The following is a 19536-nucleotide window of genomic DNA, read 5'->3' on the forward strand; positions in this document are numbered from 1 at the left end:
TATCTCCGGCTCACTCAACAATTAATGCATATCTTCGGCTTACTCCACAATTAATGCACGTGGCTCCTATTATCTATGGATCTTCAGTCCTCCACGGCAAATCAGCTCGGCTGCTTCTGGTCAGCCGTGACAACTCTCTAATCCCGGCCTCACCTCCGACATCAAGATATTAATTCACCTGATCGTGCACCAACTCATGCGACGTGCTAAGCCGTACGGCAACCTCGCCCCATCACATCACAGGTAACCCAACACCCTTCTATAAAAAGGGGACCCCTCCATCCTAGAGGGGGTTGGACTCTGAAACCCCGGCAAAATATTTCTTCCTCCTCTCTCCTCCTCCACACATTAGCCCCCTCTGACTTAAGCATCGGAGGGCCGGCGCCGGAAACCCCGGCTACCGACTTTTTTGCAGATTTTCCAGAGGATGCCGCCCGCCGACGGATCGCCGCCCGCCAGTTCTCGTCGGAGCTCCTCCTTCCCAGTGGACCAGTCGCCCCCGGGTCCCGTTTCCAGCAACAGTATCCAAATTTAGGTGCTTGATTAGATAGGCTCCTGAAACCTAGTTGGAGTCGGTTGTGGTCTTCTGGTAATTGAAATTGTATCGTCATATGCATCCTAAATAAATTTTGTAATAACTTGGTCACCTTGATGGAACAAATCAATCACATTCATAGCTCCAGCCAAAAAAAAAAAAAAATCTTTCTAACTAAAATTTTATCAAAAAGACTCCCCTAAAATCTTCTTGATGAATTTCCAGCTCCAATAAATTACATTTTTAGAGGCCACATTCAACACCAACAGCAACATCAAACATCACCTCTCTTTGGAGGAATCCGTCAATCCAAACTAACATTGCAAGCTATACTACCGCTTCAGCCTCTAAATACCATCATCATTCTCATCTTCATAAGTATTCAAATAAGATAATTATTAAATTCAAATATAAATCGAAATTAAAAATATATATATTTTATATACACTTGCTCAGTATCTCAATGCATATCTTTAAGTCTTAATCTGTTTTTTTGGGCCGCTGAGGGTACAATATTTACACTACGAAGGGCCCATCAGAGCCGATTATAGGCCAAATCTCAGGTCTAAGCTATATTTATTTTTAGCCGAGCTTCGGACGGGTCTAATTAAATTTGATATTTTCTATTCTTAGACATATTTGAGGTGACTATTGAGTGCACGAAAGTTACTTAATAAAAAAATATTATAATTACTAAAATTATTTCAATTGATAATATTATAATTATTTTCAAATTATTGTAAGTTGCAGCGCTAGCCCGGTGCTCGGACGCGGTTCGGATGCGGGCCTTTCTATCTTCTTGGACAAGGCCCAAGCACTCTCGCTTCGCTTTCTTCCCTCTTAAGTCTTGAGCAAGTCTCGGCCCCTAATCTTCCTCGCTACGTCAGGGCTGATCTCACTTGTTCCAATATTTTCTCGCAACCAAAATAATTTGTTCGGTTGCTCGTCTCCGAGATTCACTTCCCACTCCCCGGCATCATTAAACGATCGAACCGGAATCCAAAAAGATCTGTAGGGAGAGTCGGCGATCGCCATGTGGGTGGAGATCGTCTGCGGTCTGGTCGTTTACAAGCTTCTCCGGCGAGTCTTCTACGGCGACGACGCCGTCCAGGACGTCGATAGCTCCGACTCCGACGCGAGCTTCGCCGTCGCCAAAAGGTCCCCAAATCCCTATCGCTCGCCCCCCCCCTTCGAAACCCTAACCCTAAAATAGCTGCATAGCTCATTTGATCATTTATTTCTCCCAGGTTGGAGAGGCTTTATGGTGGGAAGACATTCGTTGGGCTTCGAATTCCCGATCCTGACACCGGCGTCCGGCAGCATATTGATGTAGTTCTTGTCACCAAAAGGCTAGTTCTTGCTCTTTATTGCAATTTATAACTTGTAATTTCTTTGGTGGAGGGAGGAAAGAGACTAATTTTATGGTTGCAGGGAAGTGATGGTGGTGGCAGTGAGGAACTTTTTTGGGTTCGTGGAGGTTGGAAAGGATGGGAGCTGGGTTTGTACCGGTGACGAGAAACATAAGCCGGAAACCCATCCGGATCCTGTACGTGTTACGTGTTCTTGAATTTTTACCTCATCTGTTGTAGTTATTTGATTCTTATGGCTAATTCTGTTAGATTTTACAAGAGTTATGCAACAAACTTCAATTGAAATATGAATGGATACTTCAAGTGTCATGTGACGAGGTGAAGATTTCAATGCGTATTATTTTGGAATTTAGAGCTACTGGAGGATATCCATATTCGCTCTCACTTTTTCCCTTGCACTTGCTTCGCTAGTAGAAATTAACTCTATTCATATAATTGTACAACTCTATTGAAAGCATTTTCTACATCTATGTCGACGACAGTCATAAGGTTGCTGGCTGCATGTGATGGCAGTATATAAAGCTGGAAACAAATCTCTGTGGTATATGCCTTTTATTTTTTTTTGAAAAGAATATATGGTATATACATTTGAGAACTGATTGGTAACAGACCAGCCAACGAATTCTTGGCGATAGTTGAAGAGGCTTTTAAGTTGTACACTATGTTGCATGGTTATTGGTAGAACATCTCTAAACTTTAGAGTGGGGATGGATGACAAGGCAACACATGGAATGCCGTACCGGCCCGTACCGGCCGGTACGGGCCGGTACGTACCGGCCGGTACGGGCCGGTACGTACCGGTCCGGTCCTAGACCGGTACCGGAACGGATAAAAAACGGTATTTTCCGGTTTTTTATCCGAACCGGCCGGTACGGGTGCGTACCGGCCGGTTCGGGCCCGTACCGGCCTGTTCGGAGCCCGTACCGGTGCGAACCGGCCGATTCGCACCGGTACGATTTTTTTTTTTTTTTTTAGAACCACAGCGCCGCGCGCTGTGGTTTTTGAAACCACCGGTACCGGCCGGTACGGACCGGACCGGACCGGTACCGTACCGGTCCGGACCGGTACCGTACCGGTCCGGACGGCCACCGGTACGCCGACCGGTACCGGTACGGCGGACCTTGAGGCAACAGATGAATAATTACATTTCCATTCCCCTCATAATTGCAAAATCCAAGTGCAATGAATAAAAAAAATAGTAAGAATAACTTCGTAGTCCATGACCATCCTTGTCCCAACTATCATAATCCACTACCTGATACTCCTTTGCCATTCATTCATTAAAATGCATCATTCTCCATCTGCATGAACTATTCACAACTCCTTTTGCACAAGTTCCATCGATATCATCTCAACTCGTCCTGTCCTTTCTTCTAACCTTTTTTATAAAACTAAGCTCTATCCTTGCTGGTTCCTTCTCAGATATTTGTTGAAAATGCCATTACCATCTCAGATGCTTTTCAACCTTTTTAACTCACATAATTATAAGGAACTATTTCATAGTTTGAGATTCTTACTATGAAGGACTACCAACCTATAATCAACCATCTACGTTAAACGGCATCTTCAGCTTTACCATTTTGTCTCTCTTATCAGATAAATGGCACCTATCTAAGGTAGCGCAGCTACTGCAAAGTCTCTGGTCGACTAAATTTCAATTGCTTTTGAAATACATCTAGATCAAGCTTTATTGCAACCATACTTAATTGAACAACCTTTGTACGGTTAGCAATATATCAATTATTTCTATTTATTTCTTTCATCCTTGTATTTTTTGCTTACAAAAATTACCAAGTAACTAACCGAATTAAAAAAAATCACCAGATAAACAAAATAGCCTTTATGAAATTTTCAGGCCTTTTAATCAATGGAACGAATAAGTTATATTTGTTTGGATCTAAAACTGATAAACCTCAAACCTTGAAAAGCAATATTTGCCATTTCTTAGCTTCTTTTAATGCCAAGAATTGAAGAAGAATCAAAATGTTTGCAACATTCTTGTTTTTTTTCCTGATGCTTTTCCAACTTCTATATTACTCCCTAAACATTGTAATATTTTAGTTTCCGATGATATGAAACAAAATTATTGAAATGGTAAGAATCTTGCATGCTTCACATGGTCATGGCTGATTTTACATGTTTGTAAGTCTTTCAGGTGTTGGAAATTAGAATACGAATTACTGTTCTTTGATTAAGCTTTCTTTTACGCTCTTGTTGATTCAGTCTAAAATAACTCTGTATTTCAGATGCTTGAAATCAGCAGACAAGTTGGAATTCTTCAATTGTACTTGGAACAAAGGGGGGTACCTTTGCCCAAGGGGCACATAATTGGCAGAATAGTGCTGCCAAATCCAAACTGCAGGTGTGGATGAACATGTATCAGCACTATTATTGTTATGGCATCACATGTGTAATTTCTCTTTTCCACATGTATCTTTTTAAATGGTTCTGCCATTTGAGTGGAGCTGGAATTTTTTACATGATATGCTTCATGAAGAAACATTTTTTTATGTCATATGGTGCCCAAATATTCAAAACTAGTGTAACAACCTATGGTTTTATGTGCACACTCTGCAGCGCATACTTTTCTATTCTAATGAGCTTTTATTGACTAGATGTTCTCAATTTATCAGGTCAAAATGACCATTAACAAATGTATTTAAGCATTCCCCTTATAACCTTTACAAATATTACAGAAGTGTATTATTGCATATATGTGCAAGGTTGCCCCTTTCTCTGCACTTTAATTGTTCAGGCATCTTTTTTAAACCCAAATCTAGTTTAGAGTTTTTGTCTTGCAAGTTCCAATCTGTTAACTTTAACTGTTATTTTATATTGCAAAGTTTGACCAGTTTTGTGTCTTTCGGGGGAACCATGAGATGTGGGTAAAAAAATGTTTTAAAGACCCTGCTAGGGTTGGTGTGATATTGAATGCTTATGATATGGATATGATTTGATGTACACAGTTGTAATTTTTTGGTAATTGGGTCTTTTAGAGCTTTGATTTTTTTGGGTTGCGGGAGGGGGTGTGGAGTGCGGTTGAACTCTTGAATTGTATGTGTGCTTGGTGACCAAGCTGCTTAGGTTTATAGCTTCTCAATAATGTATGGTTGTATGACTTAGAACTGAGAGAATTAGGTATAAAAATTAAATAAATTTACTTGGCTATACATTTTCTCCATTCTTAAGTCAATTATAAGTTAATAGTTGCCCTTATATATTATCCTTTAATTTACTCAAGCTCATGCTTCGTGTTATGTTAATTCTGTAGGCCTACCTATTCTATTGCTTTTCAACCGGAGGTTATTTCTTTTGACAAATGGAGAGAGCTCAAGCCAGAATGGAAAGGTGGAGTTACCAGCTGGATTAAAGATGCATTTCATGGAAGCAAGGGTGAAATGCAGGATGGGTCATATCAGAAACTTAGTTTTATTCTCAGTACATCACCAATGTGGGATTGGTATGTTCCTAATGACATGCCTGATCCATTTTCTATTTCTGTTAATGTTGTAAAAGGAGCTTGGAGATGCATTTTGCTGGGTATCGTGATGCTTATTCTGCTTTTCTCTTGGATTGATGCATTCTAGCTAATTATCTGTTTTAATTGTTATATTTAATAGTTATATTTCACATTTGAGCATTAGAATCTATGTCAGTGTGTCAATGTGCTGTTACTTCTTCAATTCCTCTGACTGCATCTATTTGTAATGAGAGATCCTGCCCACGCACAGTTCCTTAATGTGCTGACAGGACACCATGTGATTAGAAGAAATGGTCAAAGTCTGGAAACCACTTTGCTTTGGAGACTGCTGCTTCTCTCATACTAGCATGCCAGCGCATAAAGGTTGCATAAAAAAGTGTGCCTGCAGTATTTATGTTAATCTATGAATGTTAGGAATTTATGAATGTGTGCAGATTGGAACATATCAATTTAAACTGTTGAGACAGAAAGGATTTGGGTCTGCCAATTTGATCATTGTCAAAGATGAGGGCTTTAGGTAGTGGAAACAGCAACTGATTTCACTGATAACAGCCCACCCTGATTTGCATAAGATATCCAGAAAAACTGATTAACTAAATGAACACGAGATACATGATCGTTTTAGATGTGCTTCACATAGAAACGACAGTGATTTACTTAAAATTACTTCATACCCATGTATCGTTGTCACTAGCTTAGTGGTCCAGCCATTAGGTACCCATCTTCTTAAGAAAAGGGGTTGGATTGAATGTTAGTAAGGGCTGGATTGTTCTTTTTCTTGAGAACTTACTCCACATTGTAGTAAATCTATAACGAAATTCGAAGTTGAGATTAGTACTATGAAGTAAATTGATTATTTATTATTTCACTCTTAAGAACATGGTGAACTACAATAATAGAACCCCTAGAAATATATATTGCAAGACTTATTGATTTGGGTTTTCAAAACCTTGAACCCACAGCCACAATATGTCCAATGCTCCAAGCCCCTGACTGAAAATGCAATGAGCTTGTTGTAGGAATTTTTCCGTCTATGCTAATACTGAAATAAGTTAAGATGTGACAAAATGTTTATAACTAAAGATCAATTGTAGTAGATTTTTTTCCTTTTTAGATGGCCGGCATCATCGTACTCAGAAAGACAGTTTCCTGTGCATCTTTCATCTAGGTAAAGAAGTCAGTTACAGTAAAACGGGCAAATTTTTAACCTAATTAGGAATCTTGTACTCAAATTTCTTTACTTAGAGGTTTTGATAACTCTATAGTTATTTATAGCTTATTCTTCTCGAACATTCTCAGATATCTCACCTCATCTCATGAGATTTCAGGCTTTAAAATATGAAAGCTTTATATCTTTCTTGCTCAGCAAATTTTGCGACCAAAGAGAAATCATATCTATGAAACTTATTGTAGAATTGCTTACAAAGAACAAGACATATAGGATCTCTTGCTTTATTCCCAATCTGATTCAATCTTATTTTATAACTTAATTGTATCTGACAACAAAGTCCCCACAAGTCATCAATGTATTTAGCCATCAGAGATTGTTCAACTATTCTTTCTTTCTTTTTTTTTGGTTCTAGAAGTCCTTGTTATGTGATCGATCAAATAAATTTATGTCATTTCCTCACCAAAAAAATATTAATCAGTGAAAAATAACAGTGGGACTTGACATTATCTTAGAGACTAATATGTTTTGAGGAATGGCAAGCATCAAAATATTTTATTTGTTGTACTTTCCAAATGGACGTCTGGTCATAATTACTTAATTTATTGTTCATTATTATTGATTTACTTATATATTTGTATGGGAAGATAGTCCATGTATGTATTAAATGTGCTACTGCAGGTGCATTTGTATCTGATGTCTTCATTTGTTTTGAGCATTTGGAAATTTTAAATGTCTCATCTTAGTTTCATTTCTCTTCCTGTTGGCATATAGCTTAACTCCATATACATCTGGTTATTTCTATCTGCCAATGCCATGTATGGAGGAAACAAATTAATTAGATTGTATTCCATGTATTGTGCAGCTTAAAACTTAAAGGTGACAGAAACATTCTTGGCGAGTTCATTGAATTTAAAGGAAATCAAGATGACATGCAAGCTTTGAGAAATTTGAAGAGATCAAAAGTTAGCCGATTCATCATCCAAAAGCCATCAATGTTAGGGTTTGGTAATTTCTCAACGATCTTTCATGCCATTATATTTATATAAAGAACTAGATTATCAGGCAGTTAGGAGGCATATGTGACCATAATTGACAAGCATAATCTAAATTCTTTGGTCTCAAAAATCAGGCATACATAACATGCAAAAAAAAAAAAACAGCAGTAAGAATAAGTCATTCACTAGAAATTGTTGGCATTTCTGCCTGTTATGAAAAAAAAATTTAAAACATTGTGTACCTTCCCCATGCCAAACAGGACCCAGCAATGCGCACATCAATGTTGTACTCATGTCAGTTCAAATGCACTCCCACAAGCATATTCATATATTTTCCAAAGGATACAATTTCTTGTTTAATTTCCTTTTAACTCACACCAATATTAACTACTTGATATAATGTATAATGTGTTACATATAAAGTTAATTTTAAACTTATACAGAGAAATCCAGTGTCATTAATTATTGTCACAACCTTTACTAATTGATATTCAACATGTGCTCATGGTATGAAACTATTATACAAGTTATCAATACAGACAATCTTTAAATTCATAGTTGGAGGTATGAATATGTTTCTCATAAAGAATACATAGTCCGTGCACTCATCAGTATTGTGGGAATTTCTTAATATCACTAGTTCTGTAACTGAACATGTAGAACTACCATCTATTAAGTACAGCAACCCTTACTTCATGATAGCAACAGACATAGCTGGTTTAGGCTATGCATATCTATTAAGCATATACTAGGCATAAGGTTTTGTAACTGTTGACCATAAGAATCATCAGTATCCATGGGATATTGGATTTGACTGATCATCAGATACATGGGAGGGCAAACCACAGACATATATAGTATTACATGTCAATTAGAAAATCATGATGAAATGATGGTAGAAATGTGTGCAAAAACTTATTGCAACCTGTGGGTTGTCACTGTTAATGGATCTCATTTTACCTAAGTCATCCAATGGCCTTTCATGATAGGTTGTCCTTTGGGTACTTCTAGCATACCTAGAGGATCTGGAGCTATTGTGCCCCCCATGACATGCTTCATTTTCCTAGTGCAATTTGATTTTAGAGACAAACATGATTTAATTTTTGAAAAGTACACAACATTAGGATAATATGGGTTTATTTGGTTAATAGCTTTTGGTCTATATAATGAGAACTTTGCACTGAACACTTAACTAGGTCACTTCTAAAGAAAGCTACCTCAAGGCCCAACGGTTGTTGCTAGGCTGGCTTTAGAAGTTGGTTAACATTTAATGTTTAACTTGCTTGGGCCTATCATGGGGCTTTGGTATCCAGAGCTGAACAAGGCTATTCTCATGGGCCTAGTGTTAATCCTGATATATTGTTGATCCTTTCTTTTTCAGTTTAAGCTTTTGGGTTCAATTGATTGCTAAATATGCTATCAAAGCTCAGATTTGCTGGAGGTCATCAATTTAAATCCTCTCCATGCTAATTATTTATTTAGTTATCCTTGTTATTGTCTTAACTCATTTCAGTCATTAACATCCCTCCACGTGCATGGTCCGGGTCACACGCTAGGGTATGTCAAGCCTGATATACATTGTGATATACATTGTTGACCCTTTTCCTATCAGCTCAAGCTTTTGGGGTCAATTGGTCACTCAACAACTACATCAAATATATCATTTAATTAAATTTCATGTATTATTTTCTATCTCCAAAGCATCCTTACTTTCTATTACAGTAAATAATATCTCATGTCAGTTTGTGTGTTAGGCTAAGTTGATGGTATTTAATGCATTTTAAGCAGCAGTCAACAAGTGTCTTTAACGGTGTGCAAGATAGTATTTTAATTATGTTAGTTATAAAACATGTTGGAGAACTGAGAATAATATGGGAATCCTAGCACATCTTAATCTTTTTGTGATGCGTATTTCTGCAATGTTGTTTAATCCTTTCTTTCGGTGCATGTTTATCCTTGGCTGGATGTTGTAGGGTATGTATACCATGCAGCCCTTTGGCTAAATTACAATAATATTGTAAACTTTAAGCCTTTGTCTTTTAACACCTTAGAGGAAATGTTGCCTTCACAGGTCGAATACTAGGAAAATGGAATTGTGACTAGGTTGTACAACTTTCCGCAATCTTCTTTACCTCTTCTTTCACTGCATGTCTAGCTTTGACATAACTTTACAAGGCACGCATAGCATGTATTCTTTGACCAGAATTGTGATGATATCTGATACTTTGAGCCTCGCCTTTAACACGTTAAGTTTTCAAAGGTTTGGAGAATGGTTACTTCACAAGCAGAAGACTAGGTATATGAAATTTTTATTATGTTTCGATGGTGTTAATTTGCATCCTTGTGTTGAATAGTAGTGCACAGCTGAAAAGAGTCTATGCATGCCTTTGACAAGAATTGTGATGATATTTGATACTTTTAGCCTCACCTTTAACACCTTAAGTTTTCAATGGTTTGACGAATGGTTACCTCACAAGCAGAAGGTATATGAAATTATTATTATGTTTCAATGGTGTTAATTTGCATCCTTGAATTAAATAGTAGTGTGCAGCTGAAAAGAGTTTGATGTGGCATCACACAAAACTTTCTTACAAGCATGTAACATAAAATCATAGTCATCCAACTTTTTTTTTGAACTATTTAGGATCGGTTTTATGGTTCTTCATTTGCCAAGTTTTCCTATCTAAAGCCATCTTGGTTATTATTCTAGGTCTCTTCATATCATTCCTTGCAAACTCCAGCCATTTTAATTTAGGTCTTCCTCTTCTTTTCTCACAACCTTCAACACAAAGTAAGAACCTCTCGCGGAATAAGGAAAAGGATTTATGTAGCCCGCCCCGACTAGTTTAGGATTACAACTTAGTTGAGTTGAGTTGTATGTCCATACTATCTTGATCTATTTTCTATTTCTTTGTCCTTAATATGTGCAACTCCTATAACTCCTTTAATATATTCATTTCTTAATCTATTTTTCTAGTTTGACTACACATCTATTTTGATTTTCTCATTTCTATCACTCTTAGCCATACAACATTGCAAGTCTTATTGTTGTTCTATAAAATTCTCACTTAAGCATTCGAGGAATGCACCTATCATATAATATTGGGGTACATCTATATTTTACCCAACTAACTCCAACTCTATTACATATATTTTCATCTATCTCTCCATTACTTTGTCTATTAAATCCTAAATAACGAATTTGGTCACTCTGTATATCTCTTATCCATCAATCTTAATTGATATTACATGTTCATTTCATTCTCATTAAATTTGTATTTCATGTACTTTATCTTTGTTCTACTAATTTTTAAGCCTTTGTCCTCTAATTTTTTTTTCATGATTCCATTTAGTATTTAATCTAGTTTTATTTTCACCAATTAATACTAAATCATCCGCAAATAACATACATCATGGTACATTTTCTTGAATATTAGATATGAGTTCATCCATAATTAATACAAAAAGATATAAGCTTAGCATCAATCCTTGATATAAGCCTATTGTGACCGGAAGAAAACTTGTATCACAAACACTTTTTAATACCTCAACATACATGCTCTCAATTATTTTAATATACCGTTTATGTATGTCCTTCCTTCCTAAAGTCCACTTAGTACCCTATCATAAGCTTTCTCTAAATTAATAAAGAGCATATGTAGACTTTTCTCTTTTTCTGTATTTTGCGATCTTTTGTTTAAGCAAAAAGAGAGCCTCCATTTTGGTCTTTTAGGGACAAGTCCAAATGGTGTAAATTAAATTTAGTGAAAACTATTTGTGGAAAATGCTCTTACCTTCTTACATTGGTCATAATTTTAATATCACCATGGATCATAAATTATGATATGTTGTCTTCTAGATTGAATGGATAAGGATGGTTAAGTTTACTTCTGTAGGTACTTTCGCATTAAGCAAATATAACGTTTAAGCAAATAATTTTAATATCACCATGGATCATAAATTATGATATGTTGTCTTCTAGATTGAATGGATAAGGATGGTTAAGTTTACGTCTGTAGGTACTTTCACTTCATGACTCCCTCTCCTCTCGCACTTCCTCTCTCTCCACCCTTCCCCTGCTGCCCCCTTTTTCATCTTCTTCTTCTTGCAAGAAGGACAAGAGCAAGCGTGGCCAAAATTGGGTGAAGGTGGCATTCGAACCTAGTTAACAGTATCCACACCCAGTGATTTTATACTAAGCTAGTTGGCACCCTCAATCATTTCATGACATTCAACAAGAAGTTTGTATATGTCATAAATAACTGTATCAAGGAATGATGATCCAACCACAACCTTAACCCTTGAGATGAGTTGAAGTGCCTGTAAAGATAGCGTTACTAGAGTATTTCATTAGAAGAATCGCATATTATTCATGTCAATGTGCTAATCATCAAATCACAAATTTAAATATAGAGAACAGTTATCAAATTTTAATAGTAGGTTTAGTGGAGAATTGTGGACTAGTATTATTGTTGCTTTTACCATCTTTAAGTTATATTGCAATATGAATGCAGGTAGATCAAGAATCGAGCTCTTGTATTCACGCCGTGATTATCGGAGTGAAGGGGCTTCAGCTTCAGAATGGGATGAGGTTGCGGTGAAGCCAAATACCGAGTTTTTGTTTCAGCCATTGAACTCCAAAAAACCTCGGAAGTTCAAGCTTTCAAGTGCTGTCTCTTTGACACTTAGCGTCTAGTAACAGTGAAATTTTAGGCGGCAAAGAGTGCTGGATTGAAGAACCCCCAGTTTTCGGTTGTTTCTGTATACGTATATCCTCAGAATTGAAGCAGTTCAAAAAAAATGTGCCTATAATATTGTGCAAGATGTTCTTGTAAAGAATAAGTCATTGACCGGATTGGGCGAGATGTTATTGTGAAAAAGACCAATATTGTGCCTATAATATTTTCGCTCTTGTAAAGCGCATATTTTGAAATAATCTTTTTCTCGTGTCCTTAATATGTGAAGCTAACACAAAAAATTTGAACTACTACTACTACTGTTCACAATAATTGTATTAATCGTAGGGGATCCAGTGTTCGTGTGATGTGGTCATTATGGATAAAGAAATGACTCTCTTCATAGTGCTAGTGCCGATCTTGAGCGTGAGGTAGGGATGGAGTTAAATACTCTTTAGTGAACAAAAATTGCCAGCTGGGGACGGAACTTCTATGGATGGAGTACGTTAATTTCATAATAAATAAAAAAAAGCAAATTACATGTGTTAAGAAAAATCATCCATGAAGAGAGATTTTTTTTTTCGTTAAGCCTCTTCATCTATTTTTTTTCTTATCAAGTTGTTTATCTCATTCAAGAGATTTTTTCTTTTATAATTCTTATGTTAGATAAAGCTAGTGGACCAATATTAATGTACACCATGTTCTTAAAGCTATGTATCGATTTACCTAGAAATGTGTATTAGTTTGTTAAATGACTAATTTGCTTAGTATGTATAGCTTGACTATGTAATGTGTATTGATAAAAAAACATGTTCGGAAAACTATATATCAATTTATCTGGAGTTGTTTATTGAATCACTACTGGTTGCGTATTAAATAAGCTTGCAGTATATATCAAAAAGTTGAGCGTGTATTATCGATCATACAGTGTATATTAGTGAATATGATATTTTAGAAACTATGTATCAATTTATCTGAAGGAGCGTATTGGGTTATTAAATGACTAATTTGTTAGGTATGTATCATCTAGCCATGTATTGTGTACTAATGTATATATATTTTAGAAGTTATATATCGATCTACTCAAATATGTATATTGACTTGCTAGATGATCAATTTGCTTGGTGTGTATTACTTTATCATGCATATATATCGGTAAAAAGTATGTTTTAGAAAATGAGGAAAAAAAAGATGCCGCAAGTGATCTTTTTTTTTGGTTTTTTTAAATCATGGGACTGAGCCTATAGTTTTTAGATTTCTTCTTTAAAACAAGTACTACAAAAATGATAAAATAAGAAGCTCATTATATATATATATTTTTAAGATGAGTACTAAAATAAGAAGCTAGTTCTTTAAGGTGTGTATCAAATATTTTTTTTCTATATTTTTTGGGTTTTTTTAAGAGTCTATATTTACATGATTTTTATTCCTCTAGCTGGTTCTGGCCGCTAATTTGTGTATACCGTGCGGGTAGATATGGAGTTAAATACTTTTCTACGCTCCTCAAGGTGGTTATCAACTTAAGAATCACTTGACCATTATGATTTCCTTAGTCTTTTTTTTTTTTTTTTATCTTGACCATTTCAGCACTTGCAAATAATTTTTCATAATTTGGGCACAATAGACCATCTAGACCATGCTCGTGACCAGATGAAGGAAACTGCCGCGAGTCGGGCTCCGCTATTTCCATATTTACGATTATGAGCCTACTCCACGCTTGATTCCTCTTAGGGCTTCGGTCCTCCAAAATGAAAGTCTTTTTCAGATGGCTAGCCTTACAACCACAGAGTTCTTGGAACTGCGGACAAAATAATTAAATGAGTGGCAAATTGTTTCTAGTCAAGTTTGGTTAAATTTCGCAATCATATGATACATGATAATCGTAAAAATTAATCGAACAAAGACAAGTCACAAAAGGAAAAATTTCCAGCCATTCTCATTTGTTCCGTCCAAGCCTGCCTCTGATTCATTTCGTACCAACAATCATGTTTTTTTTTTTTTCCTGAAAAAAAAGGAATCAAAGAAACAAGCCACTTGGCTCAACCTTTCTCACACGCCACTAAATACAGGCAGCCATCTCCTCGGCCATTTCCAATATTGCACCGTTTATCCAATCAAATCAACCTTATACTGCACCACACTTCCTTTTCTTTAACCATCGATAGCAATAGTGACGGAAGAACCTATTAACGTGATGTCTCCATCTATTATTAAATGGCCATCTATTAGTAATCGATCCCAACTCTAGTATACGGCTCCTATCCGTCCACCTGCCTCCCTGCGGCGACTTCCACCATCAACTTGTTCAGCTTCTTGTTCTGGATCCGCTGCTGGATCACCCTCAACTCGTCACTGCAGACAAATAGAATTACGATAAGTTTTAGCAAAAAATAGTCAACCTTCTGTGCTTGGTTACGAAAGTACCAGTGAAAGGGGCAAATACCTCGGGGAAGTGCAGGGCGAAGAGGGGGAAAGCAACTGGGCGAGCTTGACGGCGTCGTCGGGGCGACAGACGGCGCGGTTGAAGCAGAGGTAGCGGCCGTAGGCGGAGGGGGTCTCGAAGACGGCGATGTGGGCGTCGGCGAGTAAGTTGACGTCGACGGTGACCAGGACGCCGTCCTCGTACATCTCCGGGGCGCCCTTGAGGTGGGGGCTGGTCAACGATGTGTCCGGGCCCACCATCAGCCCGGCGTTGACCGACACCATGTCCACGCCCCGGTCCATCGCCAGCGCCCACGCCGTCTTCTCCGCTAGCGTCTTCGCCAGCCCGTGCCACAGCTGCCGTCAAAAAATCATAAAAGCCACCGTGATGCGGTCCCACATATTTAGTTATAACATATAAATTATTAATTCAATTTTTTTATTACTAAAACAAACTATTAGTAACTACAATTAAATTTTTGAAAATCTTCAAATTGGACTAACGTATCCCTGTAGAGAAATACTCTATAGGGAATATTGGACGAAAATAAGAGAGAAAAGTATGGTAGGAAATAAAGAACGATGTTTTGTCTGTTTGAAGTTTTCAAATAAGAAAAATAAAAAAATTCTATAAAAATAAATTTTTTATATTTTATTGGAAAAAATCATGACGAACATAAAAGAAACTACTTTCCTATTAGCTAAAAATTGAGATTTTTTTTTAAAATTATTTTTAAGCCATTAAAATTTATGAATAAATAATGAGACAGCTTTGCAAGTGTGGCCCAACACAACAGTTTTTGAGAAGCTGGACTCCAGAATTGGGACGAAGCAAAGGTCTTGCAGGCCTATTGAAAGCATAACATGCTTCACTAACTTGAAAGCAGGAATTAATCTTATAATATTAGAGTTGGTGCTTGTTTAGAGGGTTATAAAAATGGTGGGCTAAGGAAAAGTTTTTGGATGCTAATACTGATTCTTTAGAAATTATTGGTGTGTAGATGAAGGTGTTTATTTTTCATATATCCATTTGGTGTCGTTTTGTGCTTGCATTGAGGGCGACTATGAACCGCCTATAGATGTCATGGTCGTAAAGAATATTTTAAGTTGGTCTGATGAATCTTTCTCCAGTCCCAAACAAAAAAAAAACAGGAGCCAACTTTGAACATTGAGCAGGTCAATTGTCCAAGAAGCCGGGCAGTCTTCAAATATGAGGTTCAAGTAGAGATAGAGGCATTTGCATTTAACTAATATTTCACTCTAGAAATTTAGGAGGTTTCAATGGTTAGCGAGTACTTTTCGTTCCTAGATTTTGGAATATTACCTGCTAGTTGAACAACAGAGGGTGTTTCCCTTCCTTGTCCAATAAGTTATTAAGGAAAGAGGCTTCTCGAAGATCCCAATTAATTTAATTCATTATTTAAACTGCTAAAAAAGAGTCCATAAACCATCAGTACCTTAGTAGTCCCTTACTGGTGGTTTTAGGTAAACTAATTTGTAACACCTATGTTACGCAAGGAGATATTTTAACATAGAAAGGTAGCAAGGAAATTGATCATTGTAGAATGCTTAGTTCATATATTAAACTGTAAGTCAAAACCTGGCCGCCTATATAAACTTTTTTGTTCTCTCTTACAAAAGATTGGATATAAAGTTGAACATAAGCTTCTCATTTTTCATAAGAGACAAGACAAATGGGAGTTAACCTCAGACATACTAACAAGACAAATGGAAGTGCAAATCTTTGGGTTTGAATAGTATTTAAATCTCATCAATCCATCTATACCACCTGCTAATAAGTCCAAGTCCTTATTATGGCTTCCATGAGTTTGCACCAATAAGAGATTCCTTATCTTTCTTTTTGATATTAGAATAACATTAGAAGGGCAGAATGGAAGATCGGTAAACTGACATCATACCTTGAATTTTCGACAGAAATTAGGCTCGCTCCAATCCCTCTCATCAAAGTCTGCAGCTAATTTGCGATTCTCTTTCCATACAACTGCAGTCACAGATGATGTGAACACCACCCGTTCTATGGTCTCCGTTTGAGCGCAGGCTTCCAACACATTGTGTGCTGCTCTCACCTCCTCCTCCACCATGAATTCCTGCATATCACATACAAATCTAGAGTCTCCTTCTAATTGAAAGTGGCGTATGACTTTCTTGGCTGTACTCATCTACGTTTGGTATGAGAAGCCAATGTACCCAAAAAAAAAAAAAAAAAAAAAGTTGGCACTACCATTAAAAGAGATCGGCTAACAAGGGGCTGTAATACTTTGGAAAAAGAAAGTGAAACATACAATCGCGGAAACGTTGAATAATATGTCTAAATAATTGAGTGTTCCATCAGCTTTCATGAATTGTCCCTCTCAAGCATTTTTTTTGATGTCATCGATTTCCCCCCATCCTTTTCCAGTAAAACATTAATTCCTTATACCAAGCAGAAATAAGTAGAATCGGGATCCTTTCCAATCCCCACTTGGGCTAGAGAGATGCCTATGATTAAAAGACCGATCTCCTCCGGTCCCAAGCAAAGCATATTTACTACTGTACGTTGGATAATTTATAAAGCGAAGACCTTCGAGTGTTTTAGGACAAGACTAGCAAAAGCTACGCTTTGTTAAAGAGCAAATTAAAGGTGCCTGCAAGAGTCATGAAAAAGCTGTCGGCATTTGATTTTGATCACCATCCGATAAATCCTGCCCAGGTTGTAACACTCTTTAAACCACCCCCCACCCCCCAACCACCAATTGGATAACATAAACAGGATTAGCTGCTTCACCTTGCGAACAAAAACCAGTACTCATAACAGTTCAGCACGAGACACTTGGCATGGAGCTAGATGCTTCGTGTCAAGAGAGAGCTGGATTCTTTTGGCTGTTTGGCGTAACAATGAATGCTTGGAGGCCGGCCATGGCTCACATGAATACGTACGAAAAGGTCCTCCCAAACATTAAAACAGCCGCGTCATCTAGAAGCCCAACTCGTGACTACTCCCTCAGCGTCCGAACTCCTCAAAAATTTAATGCAGCGCTACTTAAGAAGCAATAAAGTAAAGATTAAACGAGCTAATGGATCACTCACATCATAGTTAGATTGATCTTGCGGAGGCTCAAAGGTGTAGAAGAGGCCGGCGCATCCTTTCATGGCGTCGACGATGCTTTGGTAGTCGAAGGGGTCCGTTCGGAACACCTTGAGCCGCTTGTTATCGCACGACAACACCTTCGAGCCAAGCAATTCATCCCCTGGAGCGCCAGTTAACATCGAAAGCCCATCGATCAGTTTCACCATAACAATCGACTTTAGCCGAAGCGAAAGAATTAGAAAAGGGATCGAGGAGAGAATTAAAAACCATGATCGCAAGTCGCGGCGTGGACGATGTATCCTCTCTGCAGGAGCCTCTCGACGAGCGACACGCCGAGGCGGCCCGACGCGTCCATGACGCAGACGGCCTTCGAGCCGTGCTGGAAAGATTCCGGTGCCATTCTTGGAAGAGCTTTTGCAAACTTAATTTGGGAGCTTGAGAGAGGCGTAGAACGAGAAGAGGAAGAGGGTGAGGGGTTGGAGGAGGGTTAGGAGGGGTGGTGTTGGGATTTAAAAGGGGATGAGGGAGGGGCGGCGGGGAAAGGGATGGGGAGGGAGAGCATTCAAAGGGTGTGCGAAGAGACGGGTAGGGGGAGGTGGTTGTTAGCTGTCCGGTCACCGGTGAGGTAGAGAGACGCGGGCACATTGATGAGTGGTTTGGTAGGAAAGCGTGCGTATCGGCTACCCCCGCCACCCATGCGGATGTGTTCAATTCCACTTCAGCCACGGATCGAGTAAATATGAATACTTAAGTTATAAGTAGAAATTAAAAAAAAGCTTAATAATATATATTTTATTTTTTTTATAAAATTTTATATTTTTAGCATTGATGCCTTATTGGGTTCAAATTTAGTTAAATCTACTCACAAACATCACGATTGGTCTGTAGTCGGCCTCAATAAAACGATATCTCATAGTCTATATAGATTATAAATCGGATCCGCTCTGATACTATTTATAGCAACGTAGTACTTTACCCAAATGATTAGTCGAAAGATATTATTTGAATTTCTTGATTCTGTATAAATATCCAGAAGGATTCTCATATTTATAATTAGATTTGAATGTATTTGGATATCTGGTTTGGAGAGAATTTTGGAATTTAAATAAGAAAATAGGTGGGGACATGTGCTCGTAAATAGGAGCTCATCTCATTGTTGATAAGTTAATTATTTTATCTTGTGTATGAGTGGTGGGCTAAGTGTCTCTTTTCCAGAGTTCATAAACAGCACGGCACGGAATATGGAGCGTCATGCTATTAACTTATTTGACAAGATAATATCTGGAAGGTTGAAGTTTTTGGTTGGGCGAATTTAGTGCATCCTGAATTTTATATTTTATTTGAGATATATTGTGGGCCTAGTTGGTGGTTGCACTGGTGGTTTTCCTTTGGATCCTGTGTTAAAATTTTAATTTTTGTGTATGCGTACGTGTGTTTTTGAATGCAGCTAAGCTAACTTGTTAGAAAAGCATTTTTGAGCTGCCACAAATTATATGGGCAAGGCATGAATGCAGGCTTGTTGTTAACTGATGTAGGGCCGTGATGAATCAACACTTATGCCAATAGGGGTGGCAATCAAGTTGGATCAAGTCATAAACGGACTGGGTAAGAAAATTTCAAATATGAACTTGATCTATTTATTAAATAGGTCAGGATTTGAAATCTGAATCTATCTTGTTTAATGACTAGGTGATCCGACCCGACCTATTTAACTAGTTTAATTTATACCTCACAACAACAACCAATATTGAGAAAAATTAAAGAAAGAAGAGAACCAAAAAAAAAAAAAAAGTTAATAA

At 37.5% G+C, this 19536-nt stretch overlaps 2 protein-coding genes across 2 annotated transcripts; one reads left to right on the forward strand and one right to left on the reverse strand.

Moving 5' to 3' along the window:
* The first annotated feature begins 1305 nt into the window (after positions 1–1305).
* On the forward strand, positions 1306–12485 carry LOC103711763 (uncharacterized). The gene is made up of 7 exons (XM_008798030.6): positions 1306–1693; positions 1783–1884; positions 1967–2081; positions 4152–4267; positions 5177–5365; positions 7420–7562; positions 12067–12485. Exons 1-7 carry the CDS (start codon positions 1569–1571, stop codon positions 12246–12248), a joined length of 972 nt encoding a protein of 323 aa, XP_008796252.3. The 5' UTR covers positions 1306–1568; the 3' UTR covers positions 12249–12485.
* Positions 12486–14136: 1651 nt separating this feature from the next.
* Positions 14137–18446, reverse strand: LOC103711762 (cinnamoyl-CoA reductase-like SNL6). Its single transcript, XM_008798029.5, has 5 exons — positions 18005–18446; positions 17737–17897; positions 16569–16757; positions 14672–15006; positions 14137–14580 (listed from the first exon to the last, which is right to left on the reverse strand). Exons 1-5 carry the CDS (start codon positions 18135–18137, stop codon positions 14487–14489), a joined length of 912 nt encoding a protein of 303 aa, XP_008796251.1. The 5' UTR covers positions 18138–18446; the 3' UTR covers positions 14137–14486.
* Positions 18447–19536: the final 1090 nt, after the last annotated feature.

Source organism: Phoenix dactylifera, chromosome 3 (genome assembly GCF_051530095.1).
Source record: "Phoenix dactylifera cultivar Ajwa chromosome 3, Ajwa_hap1_PhDact_Kaust_v1.1, whole genome shotgun sequence".
Lineage (NCBI taxonomy): Eukaryota > Viridiplantae > Streptophyta > Magnoliopsida > Arecales > Arecaceae > Phoenix > Phoenix dactylifera.

Excerpts from the sequence above, each read along its gene's own strand:
- LOC103711763 (XM_008798030.6), top strand. The coding sequence starts at position 1,569 with ATGTGGGTGGAGATCGTCTGCGGTCTGGTCGTTTACAAGCTTCTCCGG. Across the intron at positions 1,694-1,782 it reads AGCTTCGCCGTCGCCAAAAG|GTTGGAGAGGCTTTATGGTG; the intron begins GTCCCCAAATCC and ends TATTTCTCCCAG. Across the intron at positions 4,268-5,176 it reads CTGCCAAATCCAAACTGCAG|GCCTACCTATTCTATTGCTT; the intron begins GTGTGGATGAAC and ends TTAATTCTGTAG.
- LOC103711762 (XM_008798029.5), bottom strand. The coding sequence starts at position 18,137 with ATGGCACCGGAATCTTTCCAGCACGGCTCGAAGGCCGTCTGCGTCATG. Across the intron at positions 15,007-16,568 it reads ATTTCTGTCGAAAATTCAAG|CTGTGGCACGGGCTGGCGAA; the intron begins GTATGATGTCAG and ends TTTTGACGGCAG. Across the intron at positions 14,581-14,671 it reads TCGCCCTGCACTTCCCCGAG|TGACGAGTTGAGGGTGATCC; the intron begins GTATTTGCCCCT and ends ATTTGTCTGCAG.